Raw genomic sequence first — 17431 nt, 5'->3', positions numbered from 1 at the left:
ATTGTATGCAGAACGGCACAGGCCAGAATTGCTCGACATTTACATTTTCCGTGTGCTCATTTTATGATGATGCATCGCATAGTTATGTGTCTGCTTCGGGGCTATGGATTATGAAACATGCAAGAGGGCTTCCTTTTTGTTTTAAACCCTGTTTTTAAATCATTTTTATTGCCCGGGTAACTTTTGCTATCAGACATAAAACAACCCGACTCATCAGTTAAAATCTCAACTGTGTTAAATGCAATATATATATATATATATATATATATATATATATATATATATATATATATATATATATATATATATATATATATATATATATATATATAATTTAATGTATTTATTTGCTTTATTCAAACGATGTATAATGGCTAAATCTATAGAATCTACAGAGTAGACAGCAAATGCGAAAATGAATGGGAATATTTTATTTCTACTGAAAATCATTAGCTTTATTATAATAATAATAATAATAATAATAATAATAATAATAATAATAATAATAGCTGTTCAATCCACTGTCTCATTGTTAATGTCCCATTAATGTCCCATTATAAAAAGATTTCCCCCAAAAGAGCAGTGATGTTTGTCTATCATAGTTTATAGTCTCTCCCCGAGGTTACCTACATGAATTATGGTGCTCCAGCAACAGCCTCTAGCTGTACCATCCCCGGGTTTCTGTCTGCTTAATACTTGCTTTGTTAGGGCTTGGCTGCTCACCGGGCCGCTCATTCCGAGCGGGCAGTCCCGGCTCACTGACCCCCCCGCCCTCATATATCACCGCGACCGGCCGCCGCTCAGACAGCGACAGCAGCCATTATTATGGGCCTACTATGGAACAAAGTTCAAACCATGGGCATGGAGATGCACGGACGCCGGCCGGTTTTTCAGGTTTCCTCTGGGCCTTTACAGTTTTTCTACTATTATGAGGAAACGTAGAAAAAAAAAAAAAAAAAGGGGGGGGGGGGGGATAAAAAAAAAGAGACAGACTATGTGGCAAGCTCAGGGATATTTTATTCTCTTAAAAATTATGAATTTTTTCTAAAAGTAAAAAATAAAAGGTTGAAGGTTTGTGGATCCGACGGTATGTTTTTCACTCGCTATACAGGAAATTAGATACACCGTTGACAGCCCTGTTGGTAGAATACCAGTGTAAAAGAAATATTATTTTCCTGTGTGGTAACCCTCTAACAAGCTATTTCCACAGCGCATTTCTCCATAAGGCCTACTCTAACTATATTCTGCTTCACTGTTAGTTAGAATCAAATATTTTAAAACGCCACCCGTCGTCTTTTCGCGTTTCTAAATGATTTGACAGTCTGAAATGCTTTTAAAATGGTTTTATGTTCGCCACAGATGGTAATACAAGGTTAGTGCGTGCCTCTGTGCCCCGTGTAAGCCATAAGGTAAACGGTAATAGTCCACAGAATTGTTGGCCCTATCTTGCCTCCATAGTCTCCTGTGTCAGGGCTGCATTGAAAAGTAAGATGGATCGCCACCATTTCTTCTCCTCACAGTGCTTCTTGTAACCCTAGGTTCACCCAAGGAGGCCATTGGCGGAGAGGCGTCACGTGACCACGGGGTGCCAATGTTATTCTACAAGGGTGTCAAGACCCTGTCAGTTTCTGAAATAAATATTGGGAAACGGCGAGATGCAAAAGGCAACCTACTACGACAGCTCCGCAATTTACAGTGGCTACCCATATCAAAGCGCAAATGGCTTCAGTTATGATGCCAATCAGGTCCAATATCCCCGGGCCTCTCATGTGGAAAGTGAGTACCATCGACCTGCCTGCTCCCTGCAGTCTCCTGACGGCTCCGTGGCTTTGCAAAAGCCCGGGGAGATGGCGGAGAGCTGCGACAGGACCACAGCCATTCAGGCGGCGCAGTCCAAGGTTCATCCCGAAAGCAATCAACCGCAGGTGCCGGTATCAGGCCCACCCCCTCCCTCACAGTCCCCCGGTGCTATCAGCCAAAACACAAGCAACGGATCCAACCAACCAGTCAGTGCCAAGAACGACTCCCCGACCTCTACCGCTCGCAGCAAGCAGATCTTCCCCTGGATGAAGGAATCCCGTCAGAACACCAAGCAGAAACCCACCAGTAGCTCCAGTTCAGGTACTCACTGCATTAACATGACTGCTCCTCTAATATCCACACTCTTTGTTGGTCTGCAACCAGAAAGTTGCTCAAGTTTGGTTTAGAGAGGATGCAATGCACAAGGGGGTGAGCAGGTAAGGGCTTACGAGGAAAGGGGGGTGGGCCCACAACAGAACAATACTTCCCCTGGGAAGGTCACAATGGTGTGTTTTCTGCATCGGGGACAGGAAGTTGTTAAATGTTTTAAATCATTAATAATCAGTGTGTCATTGAATTACATTGCTATTGCTGTAATGTATAATTACCATAATCCCACACATACCCTTTACTATTACATTTATTTATTCTACACTGCAGTTGTAGTGAAGTGCAGTGTAAACTGACAGACTGGCTACACTGCATCCTGGTCAAAATCTGTAAGGATTGTTACAAATTATTTGCGCAATATGACGTTTTAGACTGCGGAAAAACTGTATGCCACATTAACAGTAGATATCACCATTTGTTGTCTCTTTTGCCCTGCAGCTGACCTGTCCCTACTGTAAACACACCTCTCCTCTGATCTCATAATGGTCCTGGACAGACAACAAATACACACAACAGTTGTTTCAGTTTGTCCTGCTGTTTTGATTAGCGAAAAACTCTGTGGGTCAGTGTGCATGTGTGGGAGATGGTCCGTATTTACTTAGAGGAAAGCTAAACATTTCGAAATGCACATCTTCCCACGAACTTCTTATTTTGTAAATTCAGTGGCTATATGCTTTAATTTCGGTGTGCAGGTTATAGTGCACTAATAGAAGCAAAGGCGCGTGGCTCATGAGTATCAGGAGAGGTGTTTTTTTTGTGTGTTTTTTATCAAGTCCCAACCCTTTACGCACGTTCATGCACGCAAGGTAGAACCTGCTGTTTTGGCGCCAGGGAAATTCGGGGTCAGGGGTTCTGAGTTTAGCTCTGGGTAGTCAACTCTTCTTCCTTTCTGTAAAAATAAATGGGTAATAATCTAATGACATTCCAGGATCTTACCAAGTGCAATCGCTGAACTGCAAGGCAGTGTGGCGCTTTTCATTAAGTTTAGTTATTTCAAGTGCACCAAAGGTTTTTTTTAATTTGTTTTCAGCATCACATAGCCGATTTATGGAAACCCTTGATGCACGTTCAAGGTTTATAAGAACGGCAAATCTTATTATTGAGATCTCATTGTCAAGATGAAGACACTGTAGTGGTTTGAAGAGTCTTATTTTTACTTCCATAACGAAGAGTTAATTTCAGAATTGCTTTCAAAGACCTTTTGCGAGCTGGAGGATTTTCTTAATAAATTAAGCAGCAGTCTTCAGTTAATGCGTAATGTTCATAACTTTGTTACGCTGTTAAGAAGTCTTCATGACGTATACAACATATAAAAGCCCAGGCTTTATGAACAACTTTGGAAAGTCCTTTACATTTTACGCATATACTAATTCCAGAAACTTCTTTGTTCACTGGACAACTCAGGCCGGATCGGGTGGATCAGGGCTCTGTTTTTTTTTATTTTTTAGTTAAAATGCAAAGCAGACTGGTTTCAGCCTGAATTGTGTTTGGTAGGGTGCGTTAATGAGTTCGAAGAACGCCCAGTATTTATCATGAAAATTATTTATACGCACCTGTTACTCACGTAGGAAAGATGCATAGTGCTTGACACATACGTTACAGTTAGGATCTTGCATGACCTAAACTAAGTGGCCTTTTGACAATCAAGTCGTCAAAAAAGTAAAACTAAACCGATCCGGTAATAATCGTGTGATTCTAAGGCATTACGTCAAATCCACGTGATCACTTATTTCTCATCCATAACATAACACAATGGACCAGATTATGTCATCCTGCATTGCTATTACTTTAGATTTGGGCGAAAGGCAGTGATAGTTATTAAATGTTGGCCGCCTGCCATAACAGTAAGTAGACTAGCACCTTGCAATTCTGCAGCCAAGATCCAGCCTCTTAAGCTTATCAGTGAGGGCAAGGCGAACTGTTTTATATACACCCTGAGGAATACATAATGCTTGTGTTTGCATTATGTGTGAGCTACCCTGCAACTGTGGGGGGAAATTAGGGTCAAGATATTTTAGTAGTAAACCTGAGGTTACCTGATTCCATATCAGATACTGAGCCATTATTGTCCAGTTGCACTTTTATTTTTGGAAGTCTGTGAAGCTGTGCATGTAACTAGCTAGCTCATGGAGCCTTGATGATAACTCCTGTGATTTGCCATAGGGGAATGGGTTTATTAGAAATATTGAGATGTTTGGAACATACGCACATACGCACGTTATTAGTGTTAGCGATCATTATGATACATATTTAAGTGGGCAAACTTATTTAGTAAACTCCCCAGTCAACACCACCGCCCCCTCCTGATCGCAGAGTTTGCTAACAGCTATGTGTTGTCACATGATGTCGCCTTCACTCTCCTGTCTTTGCCTCTGTACCTCTCTCTGTATAACGAATTACTGACTGACATCCTCTCCTTCATCCTGACAGTGGAGAGTTGCCCCGGAGACAAAAGCCCCCCGGGGTCAGCAGCATCAAAGAGGGCCCGGACAGCTTACACTAGCGCTCAGCTTGTGGAATTGGAGAAGGAGTTCCACTTTAACCGGTACCTCTGCAGACCCCGGAGGGTAGAGATGGCGAACCTGCTCAACCTCACAGAGAGACAGATCAAAATCTGGTTCCAGAACCGCAGGATGAAATACAAGAAGGATCAGAAAGGCGTCGGAATGATGCCTTCTCCCGGTGGACAGTCCCCGCGCAGTCCCGTGGGCCCAGCTTCTGGTGCTGGCGGTGTGGGAGGCGGATACCTCAACTCTATGCATTCTCTCGTAAACAGTGTTCCATATGAATCCCAGTCGCCGAATTCTTACAGTAAACCTCATCAAAACGCATATGGTATGCCTACGTCATACCCCCCTCCTTTAAACAACTCCCTCAACAACTGCCCGCCCTCCCAGAAGAGGTATCCCGGGAACGACTCTGCCACGCCCGAGTATGACGCGCATCCCCTCCAAGGCAATGGCAGTTACGGGACTCACATGCAAGGCAGCCCTGTTTATGTCGGCGGAGGTTACATCGACTCAATGCCCAGTTCTGGGGCCTCTGTTTTCGGTCTGGCCCACCTTACGCACCCACCGTCCGCAAACATGGAGTATAATGGAGCAATCACAATGGGTCACAGTCAGCATCACGGAGTGTGTGATCCAACACCGACGTACACAGACCTAACGCCGCACTACTCTCAGGGAAGAATCCAGGAAGCGCCCAAACTGACGCATCTGTAGCAGTGGCGCTGCCTGGATCACTCCGCCCATTGTCTTATCCACCTCCAGACATATTACTGCTTTGTTTATGCGCCTCCTCACGGCTCCCACAATCTCTCTACTTTTGTTTATGTTCCCTATAGTTTTTTCCCCTTTTTAATTTTTTTGGTGTGTGAAGTAGCGTAGGAAAAATAATCACGACTTGCTTGAATTTGCTCGTGTCATTGTCTCACAGAGACCTTTATCTGGGCTGTACGCGGGAGGGGAGGGAGGGGGGCGCAGTATATGCATAGACTTATTTAATCTTTTTTAAATGTTTTCTAATCAAAAACTCAAACAGGGTATTATGAACACATGTTATCAATTTTCAATGTGAATTTGTCCGTCCTCTTATTTATCCGCAATTGAAGAATTATGTTTCTCTCTCTCTCTCTCTCTTTTTTTTTTGTTGCATTTTGCATTTTGTTGCACTTATGTGTAAGCGTCCTTCAAGAGCCACGAGTTGGAATTAAGAGGGAAAATACGTTTTCAAAAGCAAGGGTCATAAGCTTACAGGCAACCCCTCCCCCTTGCTTGTGTTTTGTTCCATTTTTTGGACTTTCTAATGTTATTTATTTTGTTTGGTGTGAAAGATGAAAGAGTCCTTTAGTATTATTTGACACCCCCTCCATCTTTGTGTGGGTAGAAGGTTGGTGGAAAATTTGCGTCTCGGCCCTTTTTCAGCCCATACATGTTAGTCTGTATTAGCTCCTCAGCAGCAGAAAACCCATGTTCCTGTTAGAGGCTATGTTTCCATTTTTTTCTTCATCGAAGGAGGTGTTTTATTTTTCTCAGCGAATGTAAAAGTCAATCAGTCATGCAATAAGGGTGGAAAAGAAGGACATATTACGTTAGCTGTTTCTTTATTGAAGTAATAAGAAACAAACTTTTTTTTCGATGTCATACATTCCATGCTGCTCCAGTTAGAACAAATAAATAAAAGAATTGAAATATACCGAAAGCATAGCCTTCGATTTTAATTTAGACTTGGCAGAAGCATTGCACACGATCACAAATCACGAAGTGGACTAAAAAGTATAAATACACATCTTTAGGTTTCTCTGCAATAAAATGGAGGTGAAAAAAAATCGAATCAGTTTCCAAATATATAGTCAGGCAAATAGACGTAAAAGAAAAGAAACAAAAATGTTTTAACAATAATAAATCATAGAGTAGCCTATCACACATATAAAGTGGCAATATATTTCTATTTTTTCATACAACATAACGTGGAATATTGGCCATAAATATTATCCAATAACATGCAGGCAAATATTGGCAGATATAGTAAAAATGCGTAATAAACGATGCATTCTTTTTTGTTTTATTTTATTTTATTTTATTTTCCTCCCCTTCACTTGATTCGAGGTGAAGAAAACTCCAGGGTGGCCCTCTCCCCTCCTCTCATCTGCGTGGGCACATCCATAATAATAAAAATGTCACCGGGGCCCTTCTGGAGAATCTGCAAGAAGACAACAAGCTAAATGAGAAATCGTTTAAAAAATAATCCGCTGATATTTTCAGTCAGTCAAATGCGGTCAGAGAGGATATAGTCTGAACTAGAATCATAACGCGGCTTATTGGTCTCATTATTCTACAGATTTGCAGATGCCAGAGTGGTAAAGCCAGCTCGGTACGAAGCAGCTCCGTTGTGAAGATGGCTACAACAAAAGGAATTATCAATTTAAAAGGTTTTTTTCTTCAAAGACAGGACATTATATTCTTTTTTTTACTTTTATAAAATTAAAAAGGTGCTACAAGAATTATTGTTAGTATTATCATTTTAATATCTGTCCTAGAATTTTTGCAGGCATTTTCAGTATTTATAAATTTCCAGTATACAACAGAGACACAGCTGGAGCTAAAAGACTACACTTTGGGTGTGCAATTAACTAAATGTGGACAGTGTATACATCATTATGTTTAACATGCTCCTTTTATTTCGAAACCAATGTTTACAAGCCTACTTTTTTCTACACTTGCTACATTATTTGCTCTCTTTAATTTTGCACTAAATAATAATAATAATAATAATTATTATTATTATAATTTCAGGCCAAACTGATTGATTTAAGTGGGCATGAACATTACTGGCCCTGACATATGGCTAGCAGGCAAAACTAGAACAATTGAACCATGGTGTGTCACTGCAAAAAAAAAAAAAAGCTGATGGATTGAGTATTTCTGCATCCAACACAGCCACACACACAGAGACATCCACGCACACGCGTGCACGCGCTTTAACAACAAGGCAAAGATTTAACCCATAGGTAGCACGCTGATATAGTTTTAAGTGAAAGAGAAGACTTGGGCATCTTACATCCGTGGGAAAGTGGTTCTAAATCAGTCCTGCTATAAAGATAAGTGTGTAGGACAGGCTGGGGTCCACTAAAATGCAGCCACCCACTCCTTTTCTTTCACACAAAGCCTGTGCTCCTAGCAACTCCGTCCGTCACCCCGCTTTCTCAGATGCTACTTAAACGAAAAGTGAATGTAGTTTAAAACGCATTGAGAATTCAAAGATAAAAGCCAGGTGAACACGCTGCTTCGCCCTACTCACCGCTGGCGCGTTACCGCCTCCTCATAAAAAAGGAAATGGTGGCATCTCGTGTAGCTGGATTCGTATTTATCTTTAAAAATATCCCTCCAGCGACAGCTAGACTATGTCTGTGAACAGAAACTGGTTCTAATCTGAGGGGCCAGTGTTTCTCACCGGCTTCCTGCCTGCATTTGATCCGGCAGAGAGTTAGAAGCCTTAAATGTGTTGTGAGGGCACCGAGCTGTCAGACCTTTTGGCGAGTAAGATTGATCGCGCGCAGGCTTCCAGGACTCTTTGTTTGGTATATAAGCAACAAACTGAGAGAAGCCTACCACTTCTCTTCTTCCATCTCCTACATACCGAGCCACTTTTTTAAAAATGAAAATATGGTATGTGCTGCCTAACGAAAAAAATATCTCAAACATGGTTTTCACAGATTATTCTGGAAGAGGCATGAAACCAAACACGGCGGGGAAGGGCAATTCAATAACATTTCCATCCGCATAATAACGCTGCAAATGGATTCGTTGTAAGTGGTCGATTGTAACTGTGTTTGCTTCATTGCAATTTCAGGTAGAAATGATAATGGGAATACAATGAGAGGCTTTCTCAGCACTGTAACCAGTGCCCTTCCAGTAAATCCAGGCTTAGCCTGTGGAGTGGCTTCCTGCTTAATATGAAAAAGGAACCGTTTCAAAGATGTGCAAAGGCAGTAATTATGGTAGATTTTAGTTATCGAAAATTGTGACCAACACCAACAATGATAATAAAAGAAAAAGCTCCTGTGGGTTTACTATAATATTTGTTAGTAGCTGCACGTACACGGGCGTGCATGACCTCGTTATAATACCTTTTTGTGGAATAAACGAAACTGCCATGTGCCTTAATATCATATCTGTCAAGTCAGCATAAAAAGCCTATAATAGTAATAATAATAATCATAATAATAACAAAAATAACACTGTTTGCGAGCGCATATGCATAACACATGCCTGTGTGTCCCTGCGCAAATTTCTGCACAATAGCTGTAAATGTTCAACCACTGTTATGGGTTGGTGAAATGGTCTGAACGTGCCATCTGTCAGTATTAACTTTATGGATGGGCCTTTTTATTGCAGCACATGCCAGCGGATGCACTGCATATGTCATTATTATGAAACCTTTAAAGAATCACATTCATCCTGGTGTCCAAACTCACATCACAGTGAACAGACTTCATTGTTGTGGTTTGTTTCTGTCGAGAAATCTCAAAATCAGTTTTGAGCGTTTCATTTTTTTTTCCACCTCTGAAGGCTGACTCTTGATTGTATGAATAGCTGGGCTACTGGCGTGAAGTGTGTGTGTGTGTGTGTGTGTGTGTGTGTGTGTGTGTGTGTGTGTGTGTGTGTGTGTGTGTGTGTGTGTGTGTGTGTGTGTGTGTGTGTGTGCGGTGTGTGGTGGGGGCGTTCTCCACTGACATCCTCAAACAATACGAGAAAGACGAGAAAGAGGAGTGCACGAATCCGCGCACCCAGGCTGTGCTCTTTCCCTGTAATAGTGAGCGCGTCAGCCATTCTTAAAAAACACATTTTGTAGCTTAGTGGAGTGGACTGCAGGGCGAGAGGAGGATAAACTCAGCAGACAAAGATGTAAATATAAACAGTCGTCCCCCCCAGCTGAGCGAGGCGTTCTTCACCAGAGTTTTGGATCAATCAGGCAGACAGTGGCTTCTTTTGATTAAACCCCAAATTGTCATTGGGCAGAGGTAATCATGTGACAGGCAATTCGGTCCAATTTCAACCTTGTCTCCATGAATTCAATAGTTTAATAGCAGCTCGGTCCCCATACGGCCGTAATCAGTGAAATAGAAAAAAAAACACCACAAGGAGATTTTTTTTGATGATTTTTTTAATTTTTCGTCATCACTGAGCTGCAATATTTTTTAAGAAATACGCGTGCAAACTTTCCTCGGCTCTCAGGGAGAGGAGATGAATTACGAATTCGAGCGAGAGAGCGGTTTTATCAATAGTCAGCCGTCGCTTGCTGAGTGCCTGACATCTTTCCCCCCTGTCGCTGATTCATTTCAAAGTTCATCAATCAAGAGCTCGACGCTTTCACGCCCGACACTGATTCCTCCTCCCTTTGAGCAGACCATTCCCAGCCTCAACCCGGGCAGCCATCCGCGGCATGGCCGGCCTAGACACAGCCCCGACGGATGTAGCCCGCTGCCTACCGCCTCCTTACCCCCGGAGTACCCATGGATGCGGGAGAAGAAAGCCTCCAAGAGGAACCACCTGCCGACTTCCACTGCTACTACCATCTCCAACGGACCCGTGTGCTTCTCTCCGAAAGGTGGGTTATTTCAAAGCAGAAAGAGCTGCTGTGATCTATCTTCACTCTCTGGTGCTAAATTGAAGACCTGCAAAGGCCCTTCCTCAAAACAACAAATAGGCTTTAAGTCGGTTCATTGTGGCAGATTTATGGTTGTTGCTTTGCAGTTATTGTGTGTGAAGCAATAAAAGGAAGCGAAAAAAAGTTTGGGTAAAGTTTGGTGATGTAAGATGATTTATTCCCCTAGCCGAGGCAGAGTTTTGATGTGTGACAGTAATGAAGAGTGATGGAGTGCCTTTGCCGAGGAGGGCAGCTGGAGCATTCATTAGTATCCCACACCAGCCTGGACCTCACTGCTTCTAAAGTGCACTGAGTTTAGTTCACGCTCACGCTGAGCCTTATTTTATCTATAAAACAATCTGATGAAGATCTTTACAGAGCGACGATTTTTTTTTAGGGGGGTGGTGAACGCTGTATAAGTTTGGTTCAGTATAGCTCCAGCGGCCATTTTGCTGCAGCGTGCTGTGAGCCACTCTCTGGTGGACTGTGATAGCCATAACGTTAGATTTATGAGCAGCAGGGTTATGTAACTGCTGGGTCCTGCGTTTTTAATCCCATGCTACTGTGCCGCTTATTTTCTAGGCTCGCCTGAGATCGTGGAGAGCGGTGGGGGAGGAGGGGGCTCCCGTCGGCTGAGAACAGCGTACACTAACACACAGCTTCTGGAGCTGGAGAAGGAGTTCCACTTCAACAAGTATCTGTGCCGGCCCAGGAGGGTGGAAATAGCGGCCCTGCTGGACCTGACCGAGAGGCAGGTTAAAGTCTGGTTCCAAAACCGACGCATGAAGCACAAGCGGCAGACCCAGAGCAAGGAGAACCACAACGGGGACGGCAAGGGGCTGAGCGCCGAGGACGGCATTCACAGCGAGGAAGAGGACGAGGCCCCCCAGTACGAGCAGAGCGGGGCCCTACTGGAAAGAGATACCTGCTCCTTTCAAAACAACACACAGCAGCTCCACAATGGAGAGTCGATGAGCTTTGCTGCTGCGCCGCTGAACAGCAATGACAAAAATCTGAAACATTTTCCCAACCCGTCACCCACTGTTCCGGGCTGCATGTCAACAATGGGCCCCGGCTCGGCATCTGGCCCGGACAATGGCGACAGTCCCCCGGCCCTGGATGTTTCTTTACACGATTTTCAACCTTTCTCCTCGGATTCCTGCCTGCAGCTCTCCGATGCAGCCTCGCCGAGCTTGTCAGAGTCTCTGGACAGCCCCGTGGACATTTCTACGGACAGTTTCTATTTTTTCTCGGAGTCTCTAACTACAATCGACTTGCAGCATCTGAACTATTAACTAGAATCAATCAAATAACCCTTTTCCCTTCTTTCTTTCGGGACAATAAATATCAGGCTACAACAACATTAACCCCGATGTTATTTGTATATTCGGCACATTTATTCTGTTGATATTTGACTTGACGATTAATACAAGGTAAGGATGAGATTAAATCACTGAAGCAGCTTAAACGTGGCTTGTAATTACCATAACAACTTGTTCTCTTGGAATGGAAATTATGAGTGTTTGTGAATAATTATACAATATTAGGCCTATGGAACCTGGTCCTTTTTATTTTTGTATAGCTTCCAATGTCTTGGATATTTTTGTTAGAATACAATTAACTTGCTACAATCTTCTTTTTTCTGGTGTTTGAGTGATTTATTATCCATTTTCCAGACTTTCCTTTTTTTTCTTTTTCTTTTTGCTTGAATTATTCATGTAGAAAAATATACAAAATAAAAATAATTTTTAAGAAGTAGGACATGGAGAGATAGAGACGTTATGCAAATTTAACAACAGGTTGGCAATGAATATAAATAGGCTAGACTTCGAAGTGTCGTTGAAGGCACACACGGTGTAATTTTTTTTCCCTAGGACTAAAATTTCTTTGAAAAGTTTGCCGAACCATAAAAAAATTAAATCAGTTTCCTGAAATCTTAAAACTTTGGAGGTTACACTTTTTATTAAGTCAAATGATGTATAATTGTACACAAACTGAAAAGAAAAACACTGAAAAATTGCAGCATTTCTTTAAATCTTTTGGATAATTCGCATTTACACTTAAACATAAAAAGATGGTTTTACACTGTTTGATTAAGCACCAACACGGATTTTTTTTATTTTCTCCTTCAAACTATTTTGCAGAGAGAGAGAGTGGGAGAGGGGGGAAAAGCAGCAAATATGGCAACACGAATCTAGGCATGACAGAGCTCTTAACATTGTATGCATGTTGCAGGCAAATACGCGAGCCATGTTTGCCTTCAGGAGCTCATAAATCACTCCGTGGCATGAATGAGACGGACATTAAGGAGACCAATTGTGGCGTAATGTGCACAAATAAAACCCCACTTACATTTTCATATGGGACTCCCCAATTCCTGGGCTAAAAGGGGCTGATTCTCTGCATGCGTTTGGTAATAATTCATTTTTATAGCTTGTTTAAACACGGCTCTGGCTCGGCGACAGCAGCAGCGGTAGCAGCCTGCTCAGGTTATGAGTCGCACACTTTCCCTCGTGTGTTAAAAGTAGACTAAACTCAAAACAGACTACTCGTGGACTAAATGCGATTCATCAGATAAATAATTACCAGTAAGAGCCTGCTTGCTGCATTGAACAGAGTCGGCCATCACGGCGTACTTTATTAAGAAAGTATCTGTACTTTGGGGGGGATTTTACAATCACTTTTGCACTTGTTTTAAAGGGCTTATAAAGTGTCTTGTTGTGCTGTATTGCACCTGATTTCACTTTGGGAAACACTTATGAGCTCAACTAAAAAAAGTTATAGTCCACTTAAACAGGTTTATCTGCAACATGCTTAAAAAGAAAGAAGGAAAGAAGGGAAAGCCGCATAGGCAGCCTGCCTGCACGGATCGATCCAGAAACTCATCTACACGCGCGACATTCAGAGGCTCCAACGTTTATCGAATAATCTGGAAGCCATAAGCAGCTCATTGACTGGCTGGACATTAGTCTTACTGAGCAAGTGGTCTGTGTTTGAGTTTAAGGAGGAGGAGAGGAGGGGATGTATGGGTAAAAGCGGGGGCAGATCTTGCACTCCTGCACTCTGACTAACCACAGGGCCAGTTTAACCAAATCATTCCAAGAGAGCGCGCCTTGTCTGCGCACATGCGTGCACACACAAAGAGCCAAGAAAGCTCCGAGGCCTGGCGAAGTTTCCATAATCAGGCAAGGCAAGATCCACTGCGCCCACTCACTACTTTTTCACAGGCAGCTGGGAAGACGGAGGAAAGGGAGGGGAGTGATGGGTGGAGGGTATTGACCCTACTCCCCCCTCCCTCCAACTGGTGGGAAGTTTGCACCTCTTATCTTTTAAACACTTTGAAGTATCATCGTTATGCGATTACCGGTATGCATTTCTATTTCATTTGCCATACTAGTGGTAGAAGCATCCGCATCATTTACTTGTGTTAAAATTCACAATATCAGACTACAGTCAAATTTTTTAACTAGAACAACTTCAGTGAATGAACACCTCCAAAAAAGTAATTATGTGGTATTGCTGCATAACATCTCACATTATTGCACGATCCTTATTATTAACAACGAGTAAGCATCATCTGAATGATGTGCTTGTCCACGTGGGGCGCCTTTACACACTGTTGTATTATTTAATTAAAAGTGAGGCGTAAACAGTGGGCTCTAGTAGTCCCCTCTGACATGTAGTGGAGTCAAAGCAGCGCAAAGAATTGTAAATAATTGATACAGTGACAAAAACACCAGCTGTCTTTGATCCATAACCACCGCTGCGTAAAGTGTTCCCTGGAATGTATAGCGATGAAATATCTCCAAGAATACGATCATATATTTTCTCCAGAGGTTAAAAACATTTGGAGATTTCGAGTGCATGACCACATGCGACCTTTGGGGGCGCTCATCCCTCCGTGTGAGCCTCTCTCACTCGCTCCCTCCCTCCCTTCTTCCCGCTTCATTCCTTTTGCTTCCTCAGTGAGAGGTTGGGCATCTGCTGCCGCTGCCGCCAGTCTCCCACGCACAAGCTCTACCCCTTCTCAACGCCGCTTGTCGTGGGCATTAATTTCGCCAACAGCTTTATTTGATGAACTTAACAGGATAATCAGCCCACACTTGCACCTCGGGCTATGTGGATGCATTAGCTCCACGACTGGCCTGGCGTTATGAGATCATTTGATCACTATACATGCATAATGAATACATGTGGGAGTGAAATCAGGGTGGATAGCAGACCCTATGACCGGAGCAGAGGGTGGAAAGAAATTAATACCACATCATCTTAATGTTCTATGTGTTGTCTTGTCGCTTCATCACCTGTGACCTCCCGGCAAAGCGAGCAGTCATATACGTCTAATGCGACCTTGATGGGGAAACAAAGTTGTGCAAAATAAAAAGGCGGTCTGTGACGGGAGATACGTTTTCTGTCTTTTGCTTCCCTTCACCGTCACTCTGTAACAATATTTTTCTCAATGTTCACGCATGAAGTGAAACATTTCGCAAGGGAATGTGACATTAATAGCCCACAGATAGCCCGTGGCAGTGACACGCACCCATCCATCCACCCATCCATCCAACTAGAAGATAATGACACCGTTATACACATGAAATCGTAACTGTTATGCGCACGTGTCACCACACACACACACACACACACACACACACACACACACACACACACACACACACACACACACACACACACACCTATTCTCGTCTCTGTTCCAAAAATACCTACCTGAGGTCAGAGTGCTAGGTCGTCCTCATGGCGAGGGTGCAGAGGGACAAACGTTAATCTCCCTCTGTGGTCGTGGAAGAGCGCACAGTGGAGCTTAGAAGAAACAGTTTTAACAGTGGCCCCGCTCTTCATGCGACCCCGAAGCTGTCCACCGCTGTCTGCCTCGCAGCTCATTGTTTGCTCGGCCAATACATTAGTGGCGACGCGCGTCACCTTGATCGACGAGTGCTTGGAATTTAAATAGCCCCTCAAACACCAATCTGTCACCAGCTAAAGGGATAAGGACAAGTACCTCACTGGCTGACCCGGGCCCACGTGACAGAACCCGTTCATTGATATCGGCCCGTGCGACCCCCTCCCTTCTCTGATAAGACCTAGTATAGGTAAAGATTGGCACGGTCACTCGGGGTAAGAGGGGAGAAAGGAAGACATCAGGGGGTTGTCTGTGCAGAGGACGGTCCCTCGTTCCGGTTAGAAAAAATGCTACAATGAGCAGTTTCTTAGACTACACGGTGATGAGCGGGGAAGGTGGCTCATGCACTGTTAGGGCTTTTCACTCGGACCACGGGATTACAACTTTCCAGTCGTGCGGGGCCACTGTTAACAACTGCGGGGTGGATGACCATTTCATGGTGAGCAGAGCTTCTCCTGACTGCGTCTCTCACCAGACGGGGTCGTACCAATCTAATGCCAGCTCTCTAAGTCTCCCCTATGGGGCCCACCCGGCCTGCAGCTCTAACTATGGACCCCAAAGTTTCTGCACTACATATAACCACCATGCCCTCGCCCAGGAAGTAGACACCGCAGCTGCGTTCCCTCAGTGCGGCCCACTGATGTACTCTGGTAACATTTCCTCCTCCATGGTTTCTCAGCATCGCCATGGTTACAGTGCCGCCCCCCTGGGTCAACTGCAGTATAGCCACACTGCCTACAGCGGCGGGCACGAGCAAGCGCCCCCTTATCCAGGGTGTTCAAATCCGCTGTCACCTCTGCATGCAGCTCATCTGGAGGCTTGCTGTTCACCTCTGTCTGAGGGCGCATCGTCTGCACAGACTTTTGACTGGATGAAAGTTAAGAGGAATCCACCAAAAACAGGTTGGTGCCAAGTAGCCTATAGTGGGTGAAAGTGCGGATGCACAAAAATGCTGTCTTATAAATGATCCAAAATCTTTAAACTGGGAAGTTTTTCAAAAAATAAAATAAGCACACGAAACACTAATATATGAACTTAACTTTTAATGTAGTACTTTAGATCCTTTCACTTTAACGTAATCCACCTGTGTGATAACACATGTGTTGTATAATATTTGAATCTCTTCTAAGGCCCTTGTTGGATGTTTTTTCGAGTAGCTAATGCTATTTGGCTCGTACCTAAAAGTTGAGCCTTGTTGCACAGACACAGTATAGTCTCAAGGCATATGTGTACTCTGATCAGAGAAGAAAAAAACCCTCTTCTTCAGAGTTACAGTGATTTGTTTTCCTCTTTGCAGGGAGGTCTGGTGAGTATGGCTATGCTGGTCAGCCGAATACGGTCCGGACCAACTTCACAACCAAACAGCTGACGGAACTAGAGAAGGAATTCCACTTCAACAAGTACCTGACCCGGGCGCGCCGTGTAGAAATTGCAGCCGCGCTGCAACTCAATGAGACTCAGGTGAAAATTTGGTTCCAGAACCGGAGGATGAAGCAAAAAAAGCGAGAGAAAGAAGGGCTGTTGCCAGCCAAACTTACATCCTCGGACAGCAGTCAGGAGAAAATGGACGATGCAGCATCCGAGAAATCTATCTCAGCTCCATCTACTCCTTCTCCCACATCCTCCACTGTGTCTTCCACGGGGCCTGATCCTTTCGCCTCCAACTGAGGGTCAAGTGACCCCTTTACTTCTATGGGTCAAGGCGGCCTGTGTATACCAAATTCCATACAAGTGTATCAAAGGCAAAAATTTGTTAATGGATGACAGTTGTGCCCATACATGATGTGAACAATGCACTATTGGGGAACTCACGGACCACTTCTGGACCATATTCGTTTTATATTGTGTGTTGTGTTTGCAAGATCTATAGCCTTGCCGCCCTGTGCATTGGTTAAATTCTGTCCATTCGCTTTTGAAATTGCAATTCGCCAAAATTATGCTGTGCAAGGGACACTCAGCGCCATCTTTAAGTCTGCCTCTGAAGAGGCAAGTGTCACAAATCTGCACTCACAAATACCTCAGATTTGCCAAACTTGTGCACCTCAGCCAGTCTGATTGCACCGGATGCCATCAATTAGGCATCACACAATCAACGAGATAACCTCGGTTATCAAATCGCTAATGAGTACACTGTTCCAGTAGCCACTTAAACACTGTCTCTTCTGTGTTTCA

The 17431-nt window shown here is 43.7% G+C and overlaps 3 protein-coding genes and 1 long non-coding RNA gene across 9 annotated transcripts in view; 3 read left to right on the top strand and 1 right to left on the bottom strand.

The window, feature by feature from the left end:
* hoxa3a (homeobox A3a) overlaps positions 1–6387 on the top strand; it is a 42512-nt gene extending 36125 nt beyond the window's left edge. For all 6 annotated transcript variants that reach the window (XM_085261870.1, XM_085261869.1, XM_085261874.1 and 3 more), the window contains 2 exons: positions 1539–2121; positions 4621–6387. In XM_085261870.1, coding sequence (XP_085117996.1) covers positions 1656–2121; positions 4621–5414 — 1260 coding nt within the window. In that variant the 5' untranslated portion in view covers positions 1539–1655 and the 3' untranslated portion in view covers positions 5415–6387. The remainder of the gene's footprint in view (positions 1–1538; positions 2122–4620) is intronic.
* LOC146549520 (uncharacterized) lies at positions 6279–8155 on the bottom strand. The gene is made up of 2 exons (XR_014890359.1): positions 7993–8155; positions 6279–6894 (listed from the first exon to the last, which is right to left on the bottom strand). It is a non-coding gene; the product is annotated as an uncharacterized LOC146549520 (long non-coding RNA).
* Positions 8156–8162: 7 nt separating this feature from the next.
* Positions 8163–11977, top strand: LOC146549519 (homeobox protein Hox-A2a). The gene is made up of 2 exons (XM_085261877.1): positions 8163–10302; positions 10924–11977. The coding sequence occupies exons 1-2, from the start codon at positions 9939–9941 to the stop codon at positions 11634–11636; spliced, it is 1077 nt and encodes a 358-aa protein (XP_085118003.1). The 5' UTR covers positions 8163–9938; the 3' UTR covers positions 11637–11977.
* Positions 11978–15489: 3512 nt separating this feature from the next.
* Positions 15490–16927, top strand: hoxa1a (homeobox A1a). The gene is made up of 2 exons (XM_085261840.1): positions 15490–16161; positions 16557–16927. Exons 1-2 carry the CDS (start codon positions 15555–15557, stop codon positions 16925–16927), a joined length of 978 nt encoding a protein of 325 aa, XP_085117966.1. The 5' UTR covers positions 15490–15554.
* Positions 16928–17431: the final 504 nt, after the last annotated feature.

The sequence above is a fragment of the Mchenga conophoros genome, linkage group LG22, assembly GCF_057382185.1.
Source record: "Mchenga conophoros isolate Kocher_MC1m ecotype Shallow Benthic linkage group LG22, M_conophoros_male_GT1.1, whole genome shotgun sequence".
Lineage (NCBI taxonomy): Eukaryota > Metazoa > Chordata > Actinopteri > Cichliformes > Cichlidae > Mchenga > Mchenga conophoros.
This window is presented reverse-complemented; position numbering and strand designations above follow the sequence as displayed.